This window comes from Rhinichthys klamathensis, unplaced genomic scaffold (assembly GCF_029890125.1).
Source record: "Rhinichthys klamathensis goyatoka isolate OS25496 unplaced genomic scaffold, OSU_Roscu_1.1 h1tg000019l_1, whole genome shotgun sequence".
In the NCBI taxonomy this organism is placed as follows: Eukaryota; Metazoa; Chordata; class Actinopteri; order Cypriniformes; family Leuciscidae; genus Rhinichthys; species Rhinichthys klamathensis.
In genome coordinates this window covers 6,732,113-6,753,433 of record NW_026606570.1, presented here as the reverse complement: position 1 = coordinate 6,753,433, position 21,321 = coordinate 6,732,113, and the positions used below count along the sequence as shown (strand labels likewise).

Sequence of the window (21,321 nt, the reverse complement as noted above, 5' to 3'; positions counted from 1 at the left end):
TAAAGCATGGACTACTGTTAACAAATTAGACCTTATTGTAAAGTGCTACCATTATTACTATTATTATCACCAACAAGTATTACCAATACTTGTAGCCTACTCAAATCAGAGATGATGACTTGGACATTTCTGCTCTTTTTGGTCTTTCATATGTTCAGTGATTAATGAAGTAATAAATGTGTGTGGAAAATAAATCTTAGCCAGCTTTGATATTGAAATCAAACTAGAAATTATTAGACCAAATATATTATATTCACAATAATAAATATATGAATAATAAAAAATCTAAAAGACGGTGTAATATTGCATAATTGTTTTTGGTATACTTAATAAAACAAAAAAGAGATATTTATTTACATAAGTTGAGGCCCTAAGGTCTCATTCGAGGACTTGATTCAAGCTTTTCTATACTTAAGACTTGAATCTGCAAAAAATGGCCAATTAATGCTGCTATTTTGTTTCATGCCAAAAACTTTTAGAAGAGATCAAGCATATTTAGCATATACCTGATCAAAACATTCTTTGAAAGTGCAGTTTTATTTCATCCAGATGCACAAAGCAGCAGGTACAGCCGTTGGTGTTGATATTATCTCTCTCTCACCACAGAACAAGTAACCAACATAAAACAGGTGTGAATCTTTGGAAACACTCTACATCACATTCTCACAAGAAATACAACATATCACACCAGAAGAACTTTGTGTATGTCTATTTCATTATATTAAAGTAGCCTACATATTTTTGTCCAACAAATTCCGAAAATCAAATGATCATGAACTCGGAGTGAGGTGAATGCGCAAATTGAACTCTTTTTGAATGTTGTATTGCAAGCGAGTTATTCTACCCCATGAATGAAACCTGATGCCAAACTAAGTGTATCAGCGTGTTTTGCAGCACAGGCCTTTGTGTTCTCATTTTAGCACAGCCTACAGTATTTTGGCACAGCAACAACACACCGATGGAAAGATTCCATGGCGGGTGTGAAATCACATGACTGAAACTTGATAATCCTTTTCACCGCCTGGCTGAACTCATAGAGCTAAACAACACCATCATGCTTCCCACCCTCCTCACCACCATGCTTTTTACAAGTAAGTTGTAGAGTTTATTGGAATGCTAGCACAATTACTAACATTTTTAGCAATTACAAAGCTCAAGTAAGGCACTTCATTAGATAATATAATTTAAATACCGTATTAATGCAACAACTAGGCTATTTAAGGTTTTTGAAATAAACTAATCATACATTTTATTTTATTTTTTAAATACAGTAAAAACAGAAATATTGTGAAATATTATTACAATTTAAGATAATTGTGTTCTATTTGTATTTATTTTAAAATATAATGTATTCATGTGATAGCAAAGCTAAATTTGTAGCGTCATTACTCCAGTGTCACATGATCCTTCAAAAATCAATATGCTGATTTGCTGCTCTTATTATTATCAATGTTAAAAAGCAGTTGTGCTCCTTAATATTTCTGTTGAAACCTTGACTTTTTATTCCAGGATTCTTTGAAGAATAGAAAATTCAATAGAACAGCGTTTATTTGAAATAATTATGATCAATATATGCATCCTTACTGAATAAAAGTAGCCTATATATCTTTCAAAAAAGGTGTAGTAACTATCTATGCATACTAATACTAATGTTTCTAACTTCTATGAATACTGTTCTTGTCTCTAAAGTGGGATCAGATGCTGTCCCTTATGCCATTTTATCTCCACCATTTCATCTGAACACTGATCACAGCGGCTTGACCATCCTGGTGTGTGTGGTTCATGACGTTCATCAAGGAGAGATGGAGGTGGCCTGGATTTCTAGTGGCACCAGAGGAACTAATCCAGCAGGCTCTAACTTACTCCAAGGACACAATGGCATTCAGAGCGCAATGTCTTTTATCTCTGTGGCATCGAGTGAATGGACGTCCTACACTTGCTTTGTGAGTCACAGAGGCTCCGATCAACTAATGCACATACACTATGCTGGATTCCCAAAGGAGACGTCTGGTAAATTCTGTAATTATATCACGATCCTTGCATTATGTAAAAAAGTTGCTGCATTAAATTTTTTAAGTACAATAAACTTACGTTAAGTCATTTTAACTTAAATTACATTAAACTGACTTTAAAAAAATGTGTTGAATCTTGTATAACATAAAATTTAAGCAATGTAAAAACATGTTGCCATAACTTATTGATCATTACTGTATAGTCAACATGAACTATCAATGAAAATACTTATGAAGTATTTTAGTTAAATTAAATTTTTTCAACATTTATCGCTCGTTGTTAGTTAATACAAACACATTGCTCATTGTTAGTCAATGTTAGGTAATGCATTAACTAAAGGGACCTTATTGTAACGTGTTATATTGTAAAATGCATTTCAGAAAGGGCTGATGATGAAGAAACGTCTGATATTTGTTTGGACCATCAAAGCAGTTTATCGGAAGGTACAGTAAGAGGCAATTTGTTAATCCTAAGAATTCAATTTAGTGTCTGTCCCTTACTCATTTCCCCTATTTGCAGAAGTGAGAACAAAGAAAGATCTAATATTTATTCAAGCTCTCAGAATTCTCCTCCTGAAAATCACCGTTTTCAACATATTGATGACAGCGCAAGCCGTCATAAAGTGGTGAGCGCATATTACTGCTTATATTATGCAATGTCTGAACAGTGGCAACAATTACATTTTTCACAATTAAAATGAAACCTGTCATATTTCTCTTCTGCAAAATCTGCAGACTTTTCAAACTCAACTGTCACGGTTGTCAGAGTTAATTGGACGCGCTGCTGAAGGAACTCCGGCTGTTGTAAATGAGAACCTGGAATGTTGATGAGCGTCTCGATGAGCTGCAGACCAACATCACGCCGCAAGACACAGGTGCTTCGATATGGGCAGATCAGTGTGATAGCTGCTCAAAACCACATCATATAGACAATACAACAAATGAGCTGCACTACAAGGCTGTTTTTGTAGGCCATGGCTTTGTAAAGTCATCTTCCACTCACGTAACACTGTTGAACTGTTGATCTGAATGACAATGAGTAACCTTTGATGAAATGAGATCATTGTGCGTTAACACTCTATCGAAGATTGCAACAAAGTTTGTTTATATCAAGGGGGTTTGTTTGAATGTGACTCAAGTGCTTTATCAAGTTAAAGTTTTTTTTGTGTGCATTTATTTCACAATTGTTTGTAATTACACTACAGTTCAAAAGTTTGTGGTTGGTAAGATTTTTTTAAATGTTTTTGAAAGAAATCTGTATTTATTTGACCAGAAATACTGTAAAAACTGTAATATTGTGAAATATTACAATTTAAATTAGTTTTCAATTTTTAAATATAACTTTTCTTCAGTCTTCAGTGTCACATGGTCATTCAGAAATCAGTATAATATGCTGAATTGCTGCTCAAGAAACATGTCTTCCCTATTATCAATGTGGAAAACAGTTGTGCTGTTTAATATTTTTGTGGAAACCATGATAAAAAACAATTTCAGGATACTTTGATGAATAGAAAGTTCAAAAGAACTGCATTTATATGACATTGAAATATTTTGTCAAATTATAAATGTCTTTACTGACAATTTAATCCTTCCTTGTTGAATAAAATAGTTATTATAATATAATATAAGTTATTCTGATCTTACTGACCCCAACATTTTGAAAGGTAGTGTATATTACAGAAAAATAGAAACAATTATATTAAGGAACACTTGTCTAACTACATTGGTTGCATGTTTACATCTCTGCTATAATGTTACACTATTTTTGGTATGGTAGTGCTGTGTTGTTCTCGCTTTGGACAAGAGCATATGCCAAATTAATAAATGTAAATGTACATAGCAATGAATGATAATGCCACAATGGAAATTTGTTAAAAAAAGAGAGAGAGTGGAAATTTGTGGGGGCAAATAAACATTAAAGCCAGTGGAATTTATGTATTTATTGTTTTAAATAACACATTTTTTCCTCTTTTTTTTCTTCCTTTTTTTAAACAGCCTCCGTACAATACTAAAACACTGATGTAACAATGGTGACCCACTAGGTGGCAGTACAATCACATCTCAAACGTTTTTCAACAGCAAGAGTATGGAGCTTAACTTCTCTAACAAGACACTATATTTCATAAATAATTTAAGTATAAACATTGAGCAGTCACTCTTCACAAAAACAATGTTCACAACAAATATAAGAGATCACAAGATCAAATGCGAAATGCAAAAAAAAAAAAAAAAAACAACACAGGATGAAGGCTTTCCTTTGCAGTTACTTAATTGCACTCTGATGACTTGTTCTGGTTTTTAATGGGGGGAAACAAGATCCCACTGTACACTGATTTAGGCCAATCGGCCAATCAAATGATCGTGCTTCGGAACCGGCCAATCACTGCCTGCGAAACTCCCAGTGTTCCAAATACAATCGATTACACTCGTCACAGTATTGTAGCAGCTCTTCAGCACTGGCAGTAGTTAAACAATGACGTCTCTACAGTAGCAAGTCTTGGTATGGAAACGTGCGTATCTGGAGTGTTGGCATGGCTTCTGTAGCAGTTGGACAGTAAGGCCCAGAAGGTATACAATTCAATTTCATCAAATGAATTATGTGTGCATCAGGCCAAATACCACACTCAAAGCAAATAGAGACATAAGTGTTTCTGCATTTCCTTCGTTTGCTTTGAAGCTCTCAATGAAATCACTGCTGATGTGCATTCAGCAAAAGAACCAAGGCTCAAGATAAAATACATGTTAGGCCAAATCACAATTCCATTGAACATACTTCAGGTTTTTAAAACCAAGTCAGGGGAGTTGATTTATGGCACTATCTTGCTAAACATACGACAATACCAATATTTTTGGGTCGAAACAAAATCTATAGGGAAGCCCACAGCATGTCTGGCAAAATATCTGATATCTGTGTTGGTTCTGAGTCATATCTTTGGTCAAGGATAAAACAAGGACTAGAGGGAACTTAACACTCAATATTTGTTTGGCAAAGGGACAAAGCTAATACATGTAATCTTGAGAGGAGCCATTCTGGAAGTTCGTTTGAGTGACCAGGAATGAGACATGGCCCACTTTAGCACTTATGCAACATCCATTTTCCAGTTCACTCAATGAGAGCCACTCACTCTGAAATTAGTCTGAAAGAAGATGAAACTTTTAGCATAAATATTTTGGTGTCTCTAAAATGCACTCTTCAGGATTGATGTTGTGTGTTCGTACATTAGGTAGATTTTGTACCAAACGAAAGAAATTCTGATTGTCATTTAAAAAAATGGACCGAACTTCCAATACAATTCCAAAGGTCAACGACGGACAAACTCCCATTTCTGAATTAAGTGCACTTCAACCTACGTCTGCTGCGTTCGCCTGAACTCTTCACTTTGTTTTTGCTGATCAACGTTACTCAACAGTTCAGAGTACTAGAACTAAAAATACAGATAAAGTGAATGTCTAGTCAACATGATCCTTCTTTAAATGTCTATGAAAATCACTATGCCAGCCACATCGTGAAAACTGTTTAACACGGTTCTACAGAGTAAAATGGTGAGGTAAGTACCATTTGTATATAGAGACCTACAGAAATGTATTTAAAAGAAAATGCGCTGAGTGTACCAAGAAAGATTATTGAGCACTTGTTCCGTGGAACACTGTTTTCTAGTTGCAAAAACAAAAAAATAAAATAAAAATAAAGTGCTTCCATTAAGATTTCCTCTCCTGAGGACAAAAACATGAAATCTCCAAAAATTCACGCACAAAAATCTACAATATTCAGCTCTCTTGAAAACATCATTTACACAAAATGTACAGTCTAATGAAGGTTCGTATTCTAACATTCATTCTCCACACAGACAGTATATACAAAGCACCCTTTACCCAGAGTACTGACTTTTTACAGTCTCGTTTCCCATCTTTTTTTCTTCTTCGAAACAGTTATCAAAACACTGTACACATTATAAAAGCACAGTGACGAGGAAGCCGGTTAGCAGTGCATTGAGGAGTAATGAAAACGGCCTCAGCCCAGCGGTCGAGTTTGGAAAAATATGCCAGCGCTCCTTCTTGGGGTGCAGAGTCTCCATGTCCTTTAGGGCATTGTAGGCGGCAGTGGTGAAGTTGGCATCTCCTGTGGTGAGCAGGTCAAACACGCAGGAGTGGAAATAGATGTCCTTAACCTCCAGTTGCTCCTTGCACTTCCTGGATGCGCTTTCGAGGGTGAAGACGCCCCTCTGGGCTTCGACCCTGGCCTGCTGCTGAAAGCCGGCCTGCTGGAGTCCCAGCATGGGCATCTGAAGATGTCCCTCTTGGTCGATGCGCTCTGATGTGGGGCAACCGTTCATGCAAAGCTGCAGGTCCTGCGTTTCATCGAAGGCCATGGCAAGCTCCTCTGGCATACGCACGGCTAGCGTCAGGTAACGGCCCTGCTGGCGTACGATGATGGTGACACCGATGTACGCGGCGTGGATTTCTACGTGTCGACCGGGCGACTTCTCCAGGATCCAGATGCTGCGGGTTTCGCTGTCGCCCCCGCTGATGGTGCCGTCCACAAAGGCGGCTGGAAGGTCGTCTGTTACGGCCTGGTAGACCTTCTGGTCCGTGCATTCTTGGTATGGTTTGAAGATTATTGTGACCTTAAAAGAAGAACAGAGAGCATAGTTGAACTCAATCATGAACTCAACTCAGTCATCAAAAAGAAAACTTTAAGGTCAGCATGAAATGAAAATTCACCCCATTTCTATTTTTCTAAATGCAATATGGATTTTATTGTGAACAATTCACCCATTCATGTTTCTTGTAGTGCTGCTGTCAAATCGATTAATCGCGATTCTAACATAAAAGTTTGTTTATATTTATATGTGTATATATACATATATATACAATGTTTTGGGAATATTGCGTTACTTCCTTAAAAAGTAACTAACTGCGTTACTTAGTTACTTTTTAAGAAAAGTAATGCGTTATGTTACTTTTGCGTTACTTTTTCTCACCTGGGTGTGGCTTGTTTTTTTAATAACAAAAAAGTTCTCTCTCTCTCTCTCTCTCTCTCTCTCTCTCTCTCTCTCTCTCTCTCTCTCTCTCTCTCTCTCTCTCTCTCTCTCTCTCTCTCTCTATATATATATATATATATATATATATATTAGTGCTGCCGCGATTAGTCGACTTAGTCGACGTAATCGACCATGCAAATTAGTCGACGGCAATTTTTTTAGTCGACGTGTCGTTTTACTATTGACCGCTATTTATTTTTGGTCTCCCGTCACAAACGGCTCACTGTAATTCACCTCCACACACCAGTCTGTGCGCCGTGCGCGCCCTGCTGGTTTATCTGCTATCATTTTCCTTCACGTTCCCGTCCGCCTTCACTGCTTTGATATGAAAAATTGCGGAGGCAGGTGACGGTGCTTTCACACTGGGCTCGTTTGCTGCGGTCCGAGTCCGAGCGCGAGCACGATTGTTTCCGGCGCCCCCCGCAGCGTTGGTCTGGTTTCACACTCAATTCTATCGAACCCTGTTGAGTTTGCGTGCATCTTATGCCATCGCAAACGTGCACGGCGCATGATAGAAAACAGAACGCGGGTCAATATATTGTGTTTTTCAAACGGACTCTTTTGAGGAGACAGTGGATTTCCAAATGTGTTGCCCTGATTGCACGCGCAATGCGCGAATACACTGCAGACTCAACTCTCGCGTATCCAAGGTAAATTATCAACACTATCATCCCTTACATGTGTTTTATTTAACTAAATGCATCGTAATCAGCTAAAACGCATGGGCAGGTTACTTAACTTCCTGAACAAGCGCTCCCGAGTCCGTGTTGCTTTCACATTCACGCGAACCGCGGCACGGGCCCGCCATGCACGCAAGTGTAAACGCGAGCTACATAACTGCGTGCCTGCCTGCTTTCAGCGCGACTCATAGTGGGCTAGTCCAGACTCTTTCAATTCAATTCCAATTTATTTGTATAGCGCTCGGCTTTTCACAGAAAATGCATTGCATCTACTTTACTATTCAGAGTGATGTTATCAGTTATGCTTTTCAGAAATGTACATAAATTAATCATTATTAGCTTACTGTACATTTTTTAAGGCAGAACAAAGAGCTAATTTAAGTAATACATACATGTTTGTTATTAGAGGATTTAGATTAGGACTCTGACTAATATGGTATAGCCTAATGGAAATGCAGATACTTATGCTTAGATTGTTAATACATAATGTTTTTGAACAGGTGACATTTTATGTTTTGGCCCTTCAGTTGAGTTCAAAATAAAATGGACACAACGAAATAAACACTTGATTTTTTTTTTTAATTAGTCGTTTAGATTAGTCGACTAATCGAAAAATTAGTCGAAAGATTAGTCGTTAGAAAATTAGTCGTTAGTGGCAGCACTAATATATATACACACACACACACACACACATTATATATATACAAACACATTTATTATATAAACACAATATTAGATGCGATTAATCGATTTGGCAGGACTAGTTTCTTTTTTTTTCTTTTTTTACCTCAATAAAAATGTCCTATCTTCCAGTGACACAACATACTTGTAAATGCTGGACTTCTCTAATCATTTAGTGCTCTTAAATCCCACCCCTCCACAATCAGCTATAAGAGTGCTTTTTTTGTTTGTGCAAAGCACTTGTCTCAAAACCAAGTCCGCACCCTCCCTTTTTAAAAATAATCTGTTTCACTCACAATAAAGTATAAAAGATATAGCACAACTTCCATTGTATCACAATTAATGGTGAATAATGCATATAGTAACAGTGAAGTGCGTATATTCTGCATCACTAGTTGAGATGAACCAATACTGCTTTATGACCAATATCAATAATTGAACTATTGTTTTATTTCTGCTTTTTGACACATTAATAAATAAATGATCATTAGAAAACAAAAAACAAAAATTGCATTATTATTTTTACCTTCATTAATAATAATAACAACAACATGCAAAGTATTAGAACTTACAGTTCAATCTGATGCTACACCTTATTTAACTGTCAATTCGGTTTTTACTCTGTGTATCTTGTGGTACTATTGTCTGTATTTATTGTCCATATTTACTGTTCTCTTTTTAGCCCTTGTGACCGTCTGTTGTTTCCTGAAGGAACCGTTTAATTTTTATCCATCGCCATTTATTTTTTTTGTTGCCAAAGCTAATTGTTATTGAATGGCTGTTATTTGTTAATTACTTAATGCTGTACGTTGAATAATACTTCACAAAAAAATACATTAAATAAATCTCTACCACAATAAAAACAAACAGGAATTCCTGAACATTCCCCATATCTGCCATTGGTTGGACAAATAGATAGTCTCGTCATTTATTGAGTCAGTTGCTCGGTTGGTCCAGTCAGGATGCATAAACAAACAGAGCAGTGTTTTGATAACACCACAGTATTAGTTTTTGGAGCAATCAACAAATGGCCTATTTACAGTCTTTGCATGTTAAACTGGGATATGAGAATGTTTACGACTGCTGAAAAATAATAACACAAATCCACATTTAAAGAACAAAAGTGGTTTTATGCCCAACACTGAAAATGAGAATTACTTTATCACAGTAAAACAAGAACATTTGGATTTGTGCAGTTCTTTAGAATATTACACGTATTTACAGATCCGCAAACCCTTTTCGCCCTGCTAGTGTTAACCATAAAATGCACCCAGTATACAGTCCTCAGACTGTGAAACTCTAAGATTTGTGGGAAGCAAAAGCACTGGCTAACAAGAAGTGTGGCGTTACATTAGCGGTGGATGAATAGCAGCTTTGTATACAGGACAAGGATGAAAAATGATGACCAGTTGGCCATAAGGTGAGGCAGCTGAAAAGGCCTCAGTTAAGCGGTGTATGCTAATAATTACTTGCAAATGTTAAATAATGGCTCCCCACCTTCAAGGTCAAGGGGTCAAACGAGAGGTAATTAGCATGGGCGGACAAACTTAGCATTTGAAGCCACATCTGTGCAACGATGAGCTGGACTGTTTTAACTTGAGGACGAAATTGATGAGTATCTGACGAATCTGTCCAGGCTGTAATATTCTCAAGCCTCCAGATGTTTCACATTACAAAAATCTGTAAACATGCTGCAAGCAGTCAATATTCTGCATCAGCACATTTGAAATGGGTCTGTGTGTGTGTGTGTGTGTAAGCGGGTGTGTTTGAGTGTTTGACTATAACCCCCAGACTTGAAAAAACTGAAGACAGAGGCTTCTTTCAAAGTCACCGTATTATGGGTCACGCCACAGCGCAGGCTACATCCAGACATTAATGATATTAGAATTTCACAGACATGTTGGTCACAAGTGTTAGTCATAAGACTAGAGCTGTTTGCTTTGTTTAACTTGCACCTGTGAATACTTGGTCAAAGTTGAAAGTTATTTGGTCTTATCTGCTGTCTGCAGCTCTTTCTGATAATCTTATCCATATAGCCATGTATATAGAGACATCGCACTTCAAACAAAGATATAACTATGCAGAATCTTGTGATTTATTAAGGTAAAACAAAAGCAAAACTTATTAATGAAACAAAACAAACTAACTGAATGCCTGCTCAACCAAATGTGGATTGATATTTAAATTGTATCATGCAACATTGTATAACAGTAAACATTTAATTTTTTTCTTTGAAATAAATAAGAAAAACTCCTTACAGTTTCATATGATCAAATTCATCTAAAAGTTTTAAGCTCTGAAATAACTAAGAACAAAACATGTTCAGGATTTATTTATCTGGTTTAATGTTAAATTGTAAATATATTTTTAACATTTGTATAAATGATCATATTTTGAAAAAACATGAATTAACAATGAGCAAAAATATATATTTCAATTAATATGAACCTAGATTCATAATTATGTTTTTTTTTTTTTAAATGCTGTTTATTGTTAAATGCTATTTTAGTTCTCCTCATAAAAAAAATACAAAATAATTATAAAATAAATATAAAAACAACTCACCTTATTGGTTGCTGTGGCACTGGATCCATATACCACTGGAACATTTGTGACCTGCACTGACAGGTAATTGTTATCAATGAGGGGCCATGCCCCTTCAACCTTACATGTCTGAAAATGGTCTTTGAAAGTCCTAAGATGAGGGTCCCCAAACAGGCCACAGAACAGATAGGTCGCTCTTGGGAGCTCTGGAGCCCCTGTCCCTGTCCCAGGCCGCAATGCTTGGTGATGGCGGCTGTGATAGTTGCACGGCTCAATGGGGATGACGGGATGGGTAGACGATGTGGGCCCATCCTTGGAGCAGTTCCTCTGGCTCATGAGGTCACTGATGCCCAGCATGGCAGAGTGGAAGACCAGGTTGCCCCTGCAGCTCTTGGCGGTCCGCTGGGTGCAGGCGGAGTACGCCCGCAGCGCCTTACAGAACTCAGTATCAAAGCCATCCAGGGAAGGGTTCAGATGCGAAGTGAGAGAGACGAAGTCACTGGTGCACTTTTGGATGCGGCACTGTGGAGTTTGGACCTGGCTCTCACCTGAAAAAAAAAAAAAGGAGACAGACATCGTTTTTTAACAATCTTCATTTCAAAAAACTAATTTGAATAAATATGAATTTATTCGAAAATGAAACTTGTACATATAATTAGCAAATTCAATACACCTCTTCAATGATGAGCATGTTTTTAAATTTGTGATTTTAATTTAATTTAATATTTTTAAATGTCAGCGTAATACAGCATATCCTGATTCCATAACGAAGATCACCATGCTATTTTATGATTATTTATTTAAAAAAACAACAACAGTGAGACATTTTTCATAATATTATTAATATTTAAAAAAAAAATGCTTATCAAAGTCATGTGGTGTAACTTTTACACAATGCACAAAAAAAAAACAAATTATATCAAATAAAGATGCCTGCAGATGCTCATGACTGTCAGTCATCAAGTCTTTTAAAATATCAATTATAAAACGGATAGTTCCGGTCCTTGATTCTGATTGGTTGAGCCGCGTTCGAAGCCGTTGTAAATTACTCAACAAACATACACCTGTGACCGAATACATTAGTATTACTGCGCAAGTTTGTGATTCTTTGTTGCTGCATGTGTTGCTTGGCAACCTCTTTGGAACTACATTGCTTGGCGGAGGAATAAATGTGTTATAACCACTGATCTATATAATGATTATATAGGTCATTATATAGATCAGTGGTTATAAAGTTATATTTTTTTGTAGCTGGTGTTTATTTTATGAATAAAATAAATATTAAAATGAATATTTTTATGGAGTAGCCATTTTATAAAAGCAATAAGCCCCTTGAAGCAGTGTTTATTATTGCTTTAATAATGTGACCTTTTAAAAGACATGCAAGGTTAGTTGTCATTAAAAAGCATTTTTATGATATTTTAATTTATTTTCATGATTTCCTGATGTTCGTAAAAACATAATCTTTGCCTTAAAAAAATTAAAAATCCTTTTGAAGAGAATGATAAAGATGTGTACACACTGTAAAAAATATATTTTTTAAAAGTTTAGAATAAAACAAGGATAATTGGAGTATGTCTTACAAGAAAACACTATTTTTCTACTTCAAAAATGTCACATTTAATTCAATGCGTTACTTGCCATTTCTGAGTTATTGTTTGTCAAATTTACTAGCAATCTCTAAGTAAAAATACAGCAATCTTTTTTCAGTTCACTCATATCATATGTATCCACGCATTGTAAGGAAAACGTTGTATGTTATCACTTTGTACTTGAATGGTTACGCTACATGACATTTTTAAACTGTCATTCACCAATTTAAGTCATTAAACTGAAATGTGTCTTTAAAATGGTTTCAAAACCAACATGAATTCAAAGAGTACATTTCTAAGAACTTGGCACATGTGTTGTAAACTAGACATTTAAAAGAATATACTGACTTAACCAATTAAACACACGAACAAAGGAGTACAATTACAAGCTAGAATCTTCTAACAGCCATTGTTGTGGCTCGTGTCATAAACCAGTATAAACTGCTTAACCATAATAAGGTGTGCTAGTGGACTGTGCTTTTCCTCACGACGTGACTCCATGTGTGTTTTACATTATGGTCTAGAAACATTAAGAGTCGGCTCAACAAGTGTGTGAAACCTCCTGTTATCTACAAAGGAGAATGCTTATGACCGCAATAAAATCAAATAAAACGGCACTTCAAATGAGAAAAACACTTTCTGGCCCCGCTGTTATACACACAAAAGCAGCAAATGTGCTTGTAAGCACAAAAGAGTCATGGCATGCAAACTAAATGCAACTGTTTACCTCCTAAAAGTGTCATTAGGATGGTCAAAGAGTAACAATTAAAAGTGTATTCACTTGATGTCGATTCAATAACACTTTTATGGTTTTGATTCGATTTCTATTCACAAGCTTGCGATTCGAATCAATTCCAATCTCACTTCAATTCGATTTGATTCATTTGGATATATATCAAGTACAGTACATTTTTCTCAAGGGAACATATCTCTCTCAACTAATGTTGTGAACTATACAGGAAACCCTGTCAGTTACTAGCGATGCACCGATATGAACATTTACCGATAACCGATAATTCTTAAGTTACATGCCAGTCAGAATGTGTAATCCTGTTGTGGACGCGCTCTGCCCCGTAACAACGCACAGAAACACGGCAACTAATTCACAACGTTTTATTACAACAGTGTTCTCTTTAAATGTTATAATATGACAGTCCCAAACATAGTTATTAATTTTGTGCATTGCTGTTTCAGCGTCGTGCGCTGAAGCTAAAGATGATCACCGGTAAACTGAAGCGCTTTACAACCGCTTTAATGAACTTAACCAAACGCGTCCAGTATGAGTTGTAACTGATTATCCCATAACAACGCACTAAAACACGGGTGTACAAAGAATAGAATACACAACATTCTTTTACAGTAGTGTTTTTTTTCATTATAATTTTATGTTGCCTATATGGCAGATTTGTGCTGCACTTGCACTTAACTGTTTTTTGTTTTACTTTTTCTAAGTGATTCCAATCATATTTCAAGCAATTCAAAAACCATTATGGCGAACAGTGCGCATCTGAAGTGTCTCAGCTGAAGAAAATAATACATTATTTATCGGCTTTTTTATATCGGCCAAATTTTCTTATCAGGCTGAAACCGATAACATTAAAAATTAACATATATCGGCTGATACCAATATCGTGGACGATATATCGTGCATCCCTAGCTGGTTAAAATTAACAACTCATTTGTGTACAAACCTTTAAATTGCACAAAAACTTGCAAGGCAGTTTTTATAATAATATTAATAATATACATTATTATTATTATTATATAAAAAAATATAATATTTTTTTAATGATAAGATTTTGTTTCTATTCCAATTCTTTCTTTGAAATATAAACTTTTAAATGTTGGCTGTCATAAAAAAAATGTCATGATGAATTTATTCCAATACATTAAATATTGAAGGACAGCTTAAGTAAAAATATGTAATATGGTGCATATATTTAGCAAAATAGTCCTCTCTAGAGTTATTTTTCTATCATTATGATCATTGAAAGGATTTTCTGAGGTAAATGTGACATGCATGCCATTATTTACAAGCTGTTTTATTGATATCTGAGACGTGATACATTTCAACAAGATGTACTGTATCATCCAACATACCATCTGATGTTCATTCTTGTTTATTTCATGCTTTAACTAGTAGTAAAGAGGTGATTGGTTCATATACTGATGTACTACAGCGATCTTTCACACTACAATAAAACGACATTCACTGATTGAATTTTGTTAATTAAGATGGGAAGCACGTTAAATGACGTTTAGTGAGGTAATGTTCACCAATCAACTGAAAGCAGCACAGACTAAAAGATGGATTCTTGGGATTTAAGTATATCCACATTGGTTCATCAAAATGAGAATTGATTCAAATCGAGAAATCAATATTATCAACCCAGTCCTTTTGTATACACACTTGTTGTCGAAAATACACCCATCATGTCATGCGCCGCCTCAAATTAGCCACCAATGACATGGCACAAGCAAAAAAACATCTCCCAGAAAAGGACGACAGCCTCCACACTGCATCACTTAGAGTCTTAATGCCTCACTTTTGAGTGCGGCCCAATTGCATTAGCTCAGAGAGAGGCCGTCCTAATCTGATATCAGCTGCAGCCTCTCCATTAACACGCTAGTGATGACTCTATCTTACACAGTCAGGGCCACCCATTTCTGCCTGCCACGCCAATAACTCCCACCGTAGTGGATTCAAATGCATCTGATTTGATTATCGGATGACGCGCTGCTGCGCAGAGTGCTTGTAGCGGATCGGCCGATCCGGGTTTGAGCTGGAGGAGAAGGAGGCATGACAAAGCACAGGCTGGATTGTGTTTCAGAAACATGCTGTAAGACAATACAGTAGCCTGGCCGAAGCCATGTTGATGTTGTGCTAGAAAGACACTGGCTGGAAAGGGAGAGGAAAGAGGCAGTCCCCGCTCCCATCCACCTCCCGCTGTGTTTTATCAGGCAAGGCTCCAGTGACATCTGTACCAGAAAAAAAAAAAAAAAAAAAAAAACTCAAATACTTGGCAAGGCATGCAAGACAAAGCCATCTCCGGCACATTCCCATTTATAGTCCGAGCGGATGCTCAAAGCAGATGCGAAGCAAGTAATATCGATGAATGAACAAACAGCAGTTTGCTCGAAAAATAAAGAATTGTGACCCGGGTAAGTGGGCAAAACGACAAAGGCTATGCTGCAAATGTAACCGTATTAGGTAGGTATGTCCTACATATCACAGAGAAACAGAGAGGCTTTTCATGGAGTCCCACTGGCCATATGTGACCTCGCCGCCCATCAAACGCATGTGCCTCCATTGTTTGTCTCAGCAGCATGGTGTGAGGTGTTAGGGGGGGGGGCTAATCTATGATATGGTGTAATCTTATTGTAGACTAGACTTTTATTCATGAACTAAAGTGACAAAACTACCACCCTACCACAATCCAACTCACAGCAATCCTGGAGATTAGTTGTTTTTGCTGGTTGCTTGTTGAAATGCAATTTCGTCACCAGACAATCCCCTTAAAACCTGGTCTAAGTGACCCAGTGCAACTGAATTCACAGCCATATCTTGAAAAAGTGCATATTAAGAAAAAAAACTATTTTAACTCCGAAATCGCTAGTAAATTTCACAATTAATTACAAAGAAATGGCAAGAAACAGATTTTATTAGACATGAAATTTGAAGCAGAAAGACTGAAATAGTATTTTTTTGTAAGAACTACTTTATTTACAACTTCGAATCCTTCTGACTCTCTGTGCAAAACACTTCCGATGAATTTCTTAGGGGACACCCAGTTGGGGGCAGCAGATCCTAAGCTAGTACTGGCAGACTAGTGGGGGGAAATCAGACTATCACACTTAGTGTTAGAATGTCTCAGTGTCCTGACAAATGTTAAACCTAAACCCTGAAACGTCTCACTTAACCAGGTCTTTAGCTAATGTGGTAGAATAAACAAATGCACAGGGGCAGTAACTGACAGTAATAATCATTTGACTCCATTTTAAAGGGAAAAACATTCATGTTTAAAATATCCACAATACTTTTTTTATTCATAATATGTCTTTAATATTAAAATGAGAGTGAATTCAATTATTTAAATGATTAAACAGCTATTAGATTGCATATTATTCCTGTCAAGATCATAAAACCAAGTGAACAGTAAAACACAGGACAGGGAAAACACGATGTTTGTTTCACAGGCTCAGCTCATTTCTGCGATCCTGCAGTCGGGGTGATCCGTCTCATTTCGAGCACAGTGCACACCCTTGTTGCTATTAAGTCGTTGGAAATATTTTCTCAGGGTGGCCGGCCGTTTGAGCAGCCATTCTCAGCTGTAGAGGGGCCCAAAGAGTGTGTGCGGAGTGAAATTTCAAGATGTGGAATTTGGCCAGGGCAGAGAGGTCAACAGGCCCACCCCTTCTCCAGGAGTCAACGTGAAGATCTGGAGAAAGCAGGTTACAAGACCCAATGTCTAAATGACATCTCCATTCAGAGCTCACACTGTATTGCACTGAACTTTGGAATCTGGTTTAATATGTTAGTTTGTCAGCCTTTCATTTTTGTTTTTATTTGTGACTTCAAGCATTTCGTAACCTTATTACAGCAAGAGACAAATAAAGAACATCATGGTTCTGGTCAGTAGTATGATTTGTCACAGTTAAGCACAAACAGCATCTATTAAACTAGTTTAAAAGGCACCTTTTTACAGGTAGCCTGTACAATCTTGCAAGCCCTATAACAATAAAGCACTATTCCAGACCTGAGAAAAGAGAAAGTAAAAAAATAAAAAAATAAAGAAAAAATAAAGAAACCGAACAGCTTCAACTGTCTCTAGCTTCTGCCAAGATTATAATCCAATCAAATACCACCAAGGGGTAGATATATTTGGGACTAAACCAATTGAGATACGATACAGCTATATAGATCTAATATCAAAAAATGAAATCAAAGAACAACAAGCATGCATTTGTTTTTAAAACAAATTACTCAGTTTTGTATTCTTAAATGATTTTCTTGCCAAATGAAATATTACTGAATATAGACTGCTGTTCGAAAAATATATATTTTTTATATTACATTATATCTTTATTATATGGCAGCTAAGGGAAACAAACACGTAGAGTTGTAGAAAACTGAAGCCTACCAAGTGTTATAAATTTAAAAGCACAAAAGGAACAATGACACTTGGAATGTGATGTGTCACACTAAGGCTATTTCATATTCAATAAAATGTGTTCATTCAGAATTTGCCCTTAAATTATGTTTAACACATATTTAGGTTGAGTTATTTTATATTTTTTTGCTTCATTGAAGAATAGTGAAGTGCATAATGCCTGTCTGCCCGGCCGGGGTCCATGTTAAATTAATTATGAAGGTGTGACTGCTCAATGGACACCCAGCAGCATTCCATATCCTCTTAATTCACAATGGCATTAACACAGGCTACGGCCAGGACACCCAAAGTGGAGCACTTGACAAGGTGCCAAGGAAAAACAGGGCACCAAATGTGTAGTCTTCACAGTCTCCAGCCTAGAAGCCAACCAATTGTGAACGAAATAATTTAAAGACTTGTCCAAAGTGGTCAAAGGCACCAAACTAACTGAATTTAGGCTTTTAAGTAAGTACGTAAATAAATAAACAAATAAATGCTGATTACACTAACTGAGCAGTACATGGATTATTCAAAAAATATAATAATTCAATAGGCTATACTGCAAAAAAAAAAAACTAAATAAATAAATAAACATACAGATCAAAAGCTAGATGTATGCGAACAAACATGATCACCAAGACTTATACATTATTGTAACTGACAACATGCTGCCTGCTATCACAATGACAAAAGCAAACAACAAATAAAACCGAATCAAACAATAACTCGTGCATATAACGAGAAATTAATTAATATTACGATCACTCATAAATATTTAATATCCTATAAAAAGCAACCAATCCAGTGAAGCGCAAAGGGACGCGTAAATCAATGCACTACATTTATTAGGAATAAAGATAGCCTACAATAAGTGTAAGAAGAAGACACGGATGGATGAAGGACACTGCCTCAGACTGTAAAACCGTCACATAAACAACTATAATTCACTTTTTTTTCTGTAAGGACATACCTGAATATTAACCAGCACTGACATAATTTAGCACGTAAATCCTATTTTATATTTATACAAGCGACAATTAAACAGCTCCTAACACAAAAGCTACTTTAAAAAGGTGTTTTAATATTGCCTAAATTCTACTTAACGTCCAACGAATCATGCATGGAAGTGGAAAGAGCATGTTTACCTATGCGAGTGAGAGAGGAGAGGGTGCAGAGCACTAGTAGATGTAGTACCGGAGAGATGAGGCGCTCAGCCCCGGGGTAGTAAGATCCTGCTCTCCCCATACCCATCCATCCATCCAGAGAGACTCAAGAGTACTCCACGGGTCAAGAGATCGGGCCTCGCTTCTCCCAACTTCACGGGACGCGGAACTCTGTTAAGACGCGACTACTTTTTTAGGTAACACACGTCCATAAGAGAAACAAAGTAGCGATGTTGGCAAGTCCGATCCAAAACACTTCACACGGGAGAAAAAAAACAGCTATTTCATTTGTATACGTTTATCTAATCGGCGAAAATAATCAATCCAAAAGAAAGCTGTAAACGTGCTAAAATTAATCTGCGCCCCGCGATCGCCCGATTCATGTTGCCTACACATCAGATTTATCCGCCACAAGGAAATCTAGCCCTGTCTTTCCCCAATGATCGATAGTGAATCAACCTAACCCAGAGTTTAGCGGAAACCCCGCCCACACCGACACACAAAACCCCGCCTCCTTAACCATAGCTACACCCCAGCCGCAGATTGACAGCAAGAGCTCTCACTTTCAGCAGGGAGAAAAATAGATGAGCTTTGGGTTTACTTTATATTTTTGAGAAGAAAACCGAACAGAGTTACACACCAGGACAAAATAATACCATATAGCATCACCCTAGTACACCGATTATTTATTAAAGAGACTTAGGTAGTCTGAATAATTCTTTTTTTTTTTTTTTTTTTTATATTTGGAATTTAATTAATTTAACAACAAAAGCTGGAGAGCAATATGGAAACCTGTAGCAGGTAACAAAAATTAAAACAGAACCTAAATGAAATTTTTTTAATTAACTGAAACGAACAGTTGGGGGAAAAAGTAACCTAATCTTTCATGACTCCAAAACTATGATGCTAAAAAATTAATTATTTTTATTTTAGTTTTTGATACTTGGTACTAGGCTATTATAAAATTAGAAACCTTTTATACTTGCCCTCATTAAACTTAAAGAATGTGCAATTCTTTTCAATACACTACTCAATTCAAAAGTGTTCAGGTGCACATAAAGTACAGGGACATAGTGAAGGAAAAAAGGGGGAAACAAAATTATTAGTCAATGGTTTTGCGTTCCCTTGCTAAACTTGTGCTTTCCGACGAGAATCTCAAAAGAAGAACACATAGGTTTTGCAAGTGAGCACAAAGTTTCTCGGGGAACGCAAAACATTTGCGAGAGAACGCAACTGCATTGACTTAATATTTTTAAGATACACATGTAAAAAAAAAACACTGCAAAAATAAAAAATAAAACAGACTTACTTACAGCCACACTTAAAGTCACAGTGAAAGTTACACCCGTGAAAGCTAACAAAAACTAAATTGGAAGGGCACAAATAAAAAAAATATGTATTATTATGATTTAATGTCATTGCTAAAGAGATAGGCCTAACTGAAATAATGTTTCTTGTATGCTTGTATAAATATAGTACGACTATATTATGGACTAACCTGCAGGTTGGTGATGATATAATCAGTTCTAAGGGTAAAATATAAAGCTGCAAATTTTATATGAAAATTCTAATTGAAAATCAGACTTGAGTGAATTATAGGATGACATCATCAGCTTTTTAGCAATAACATGCTAAGACCACAAGACATAATACAGACGTACTTCCTGTGCTGGATAGCTACAGTGAAAGTGTTATTTATGGGGCCACAAACACCCTCTTACTGTCGAGAAAGCAGCACTACTGCTGTCCAGCAGGGGAGCAGCAGTGTTAGAAATCCAAGACCAGGTCCACAGTGTCAACACAATACAAAATCAATTTAAAGAGAATGCAGGAGACCAAACATGAACCCATTTTCATATAAATACACAAAATTGGGTTACGCTGCGCTATACAGTACGTCTCACAGGGATGTTTCAAACGATAACACTGGAAATTCTTCTGTGTTTTGTTGATTTTGTGGTAGAGGGCAAAGCAGTAAGTTTGTAAGTTGATTAGAGTATTGGAACAGCAGTTTAATGGGATAGCAGCGTGTGAAGCGTGGAGGTTTAAGCATGCCTTTAACCCAATTCGTTTTCTTCCACAGCTTAAGTGGTCAGTCAAAAATCAGGCGAGGTGTAAGAAGTACTTTGCCAGCTTTAGGATTAGGAGGATTTGTTTTTTTGGGGGGGTCTTAACAGTGGCCTGGTTCTCACTTTAGTGTGACAGTGCTTGGGAACCGGATTATAGAATTATCATCCAAAAGCCAAAACATTTTTATTTAAGGTGAGGAAAACAAGTTGACCTAAATCAATTGCATGAGCATGATATTGAAGTCCTAATGCGGGTGTCCCGTAAGCCTAAACGATACACAGAGTGTGTATTGTCTTAGAGTGCAGTGATAATGGCTTATTGATTGGTCATGGAGAGCATGCATTCAGATGTGTCAGGGCCTCAGCTTGGTCCCCTCTGGCACATCTG

At 36.7% G+C, this 21,321-nt stretch overlaps 1 protein-coding gene across 1 annotated transcript; it reads right to left on the bottom strand.

Moving 5' to 3' along the window:
- Positions 1–3,937: 3,937 nt before the first annotated feature.
- rgmb (repulsive guidance molecule BMP co-receptor b) lies at positions 3,938–19,323 on the bottom strand. Its single transcript, XM_056237525.1, has 3 exons — positions 18,847–19,323; positions 10,981–11,507; positions 3,938–6,637 (listed from the first exon to the last, which is right to left on the bottom strand). The coding sequence occupies exons 1-3, from the start codon at positions 18,950–18,952 to the stop codon at positions 5,963–5,965; spliced, it is 1,308 nt and encodes a 435-aa protein (XP_056093500.1). The 5' UTR covers positions 18,953–19,323; the 3' UTR covers positions 3,938–5,962.
- Between the last annotated feature and the right edge of the window lie 1,998 nt (positions 19,324–21,321).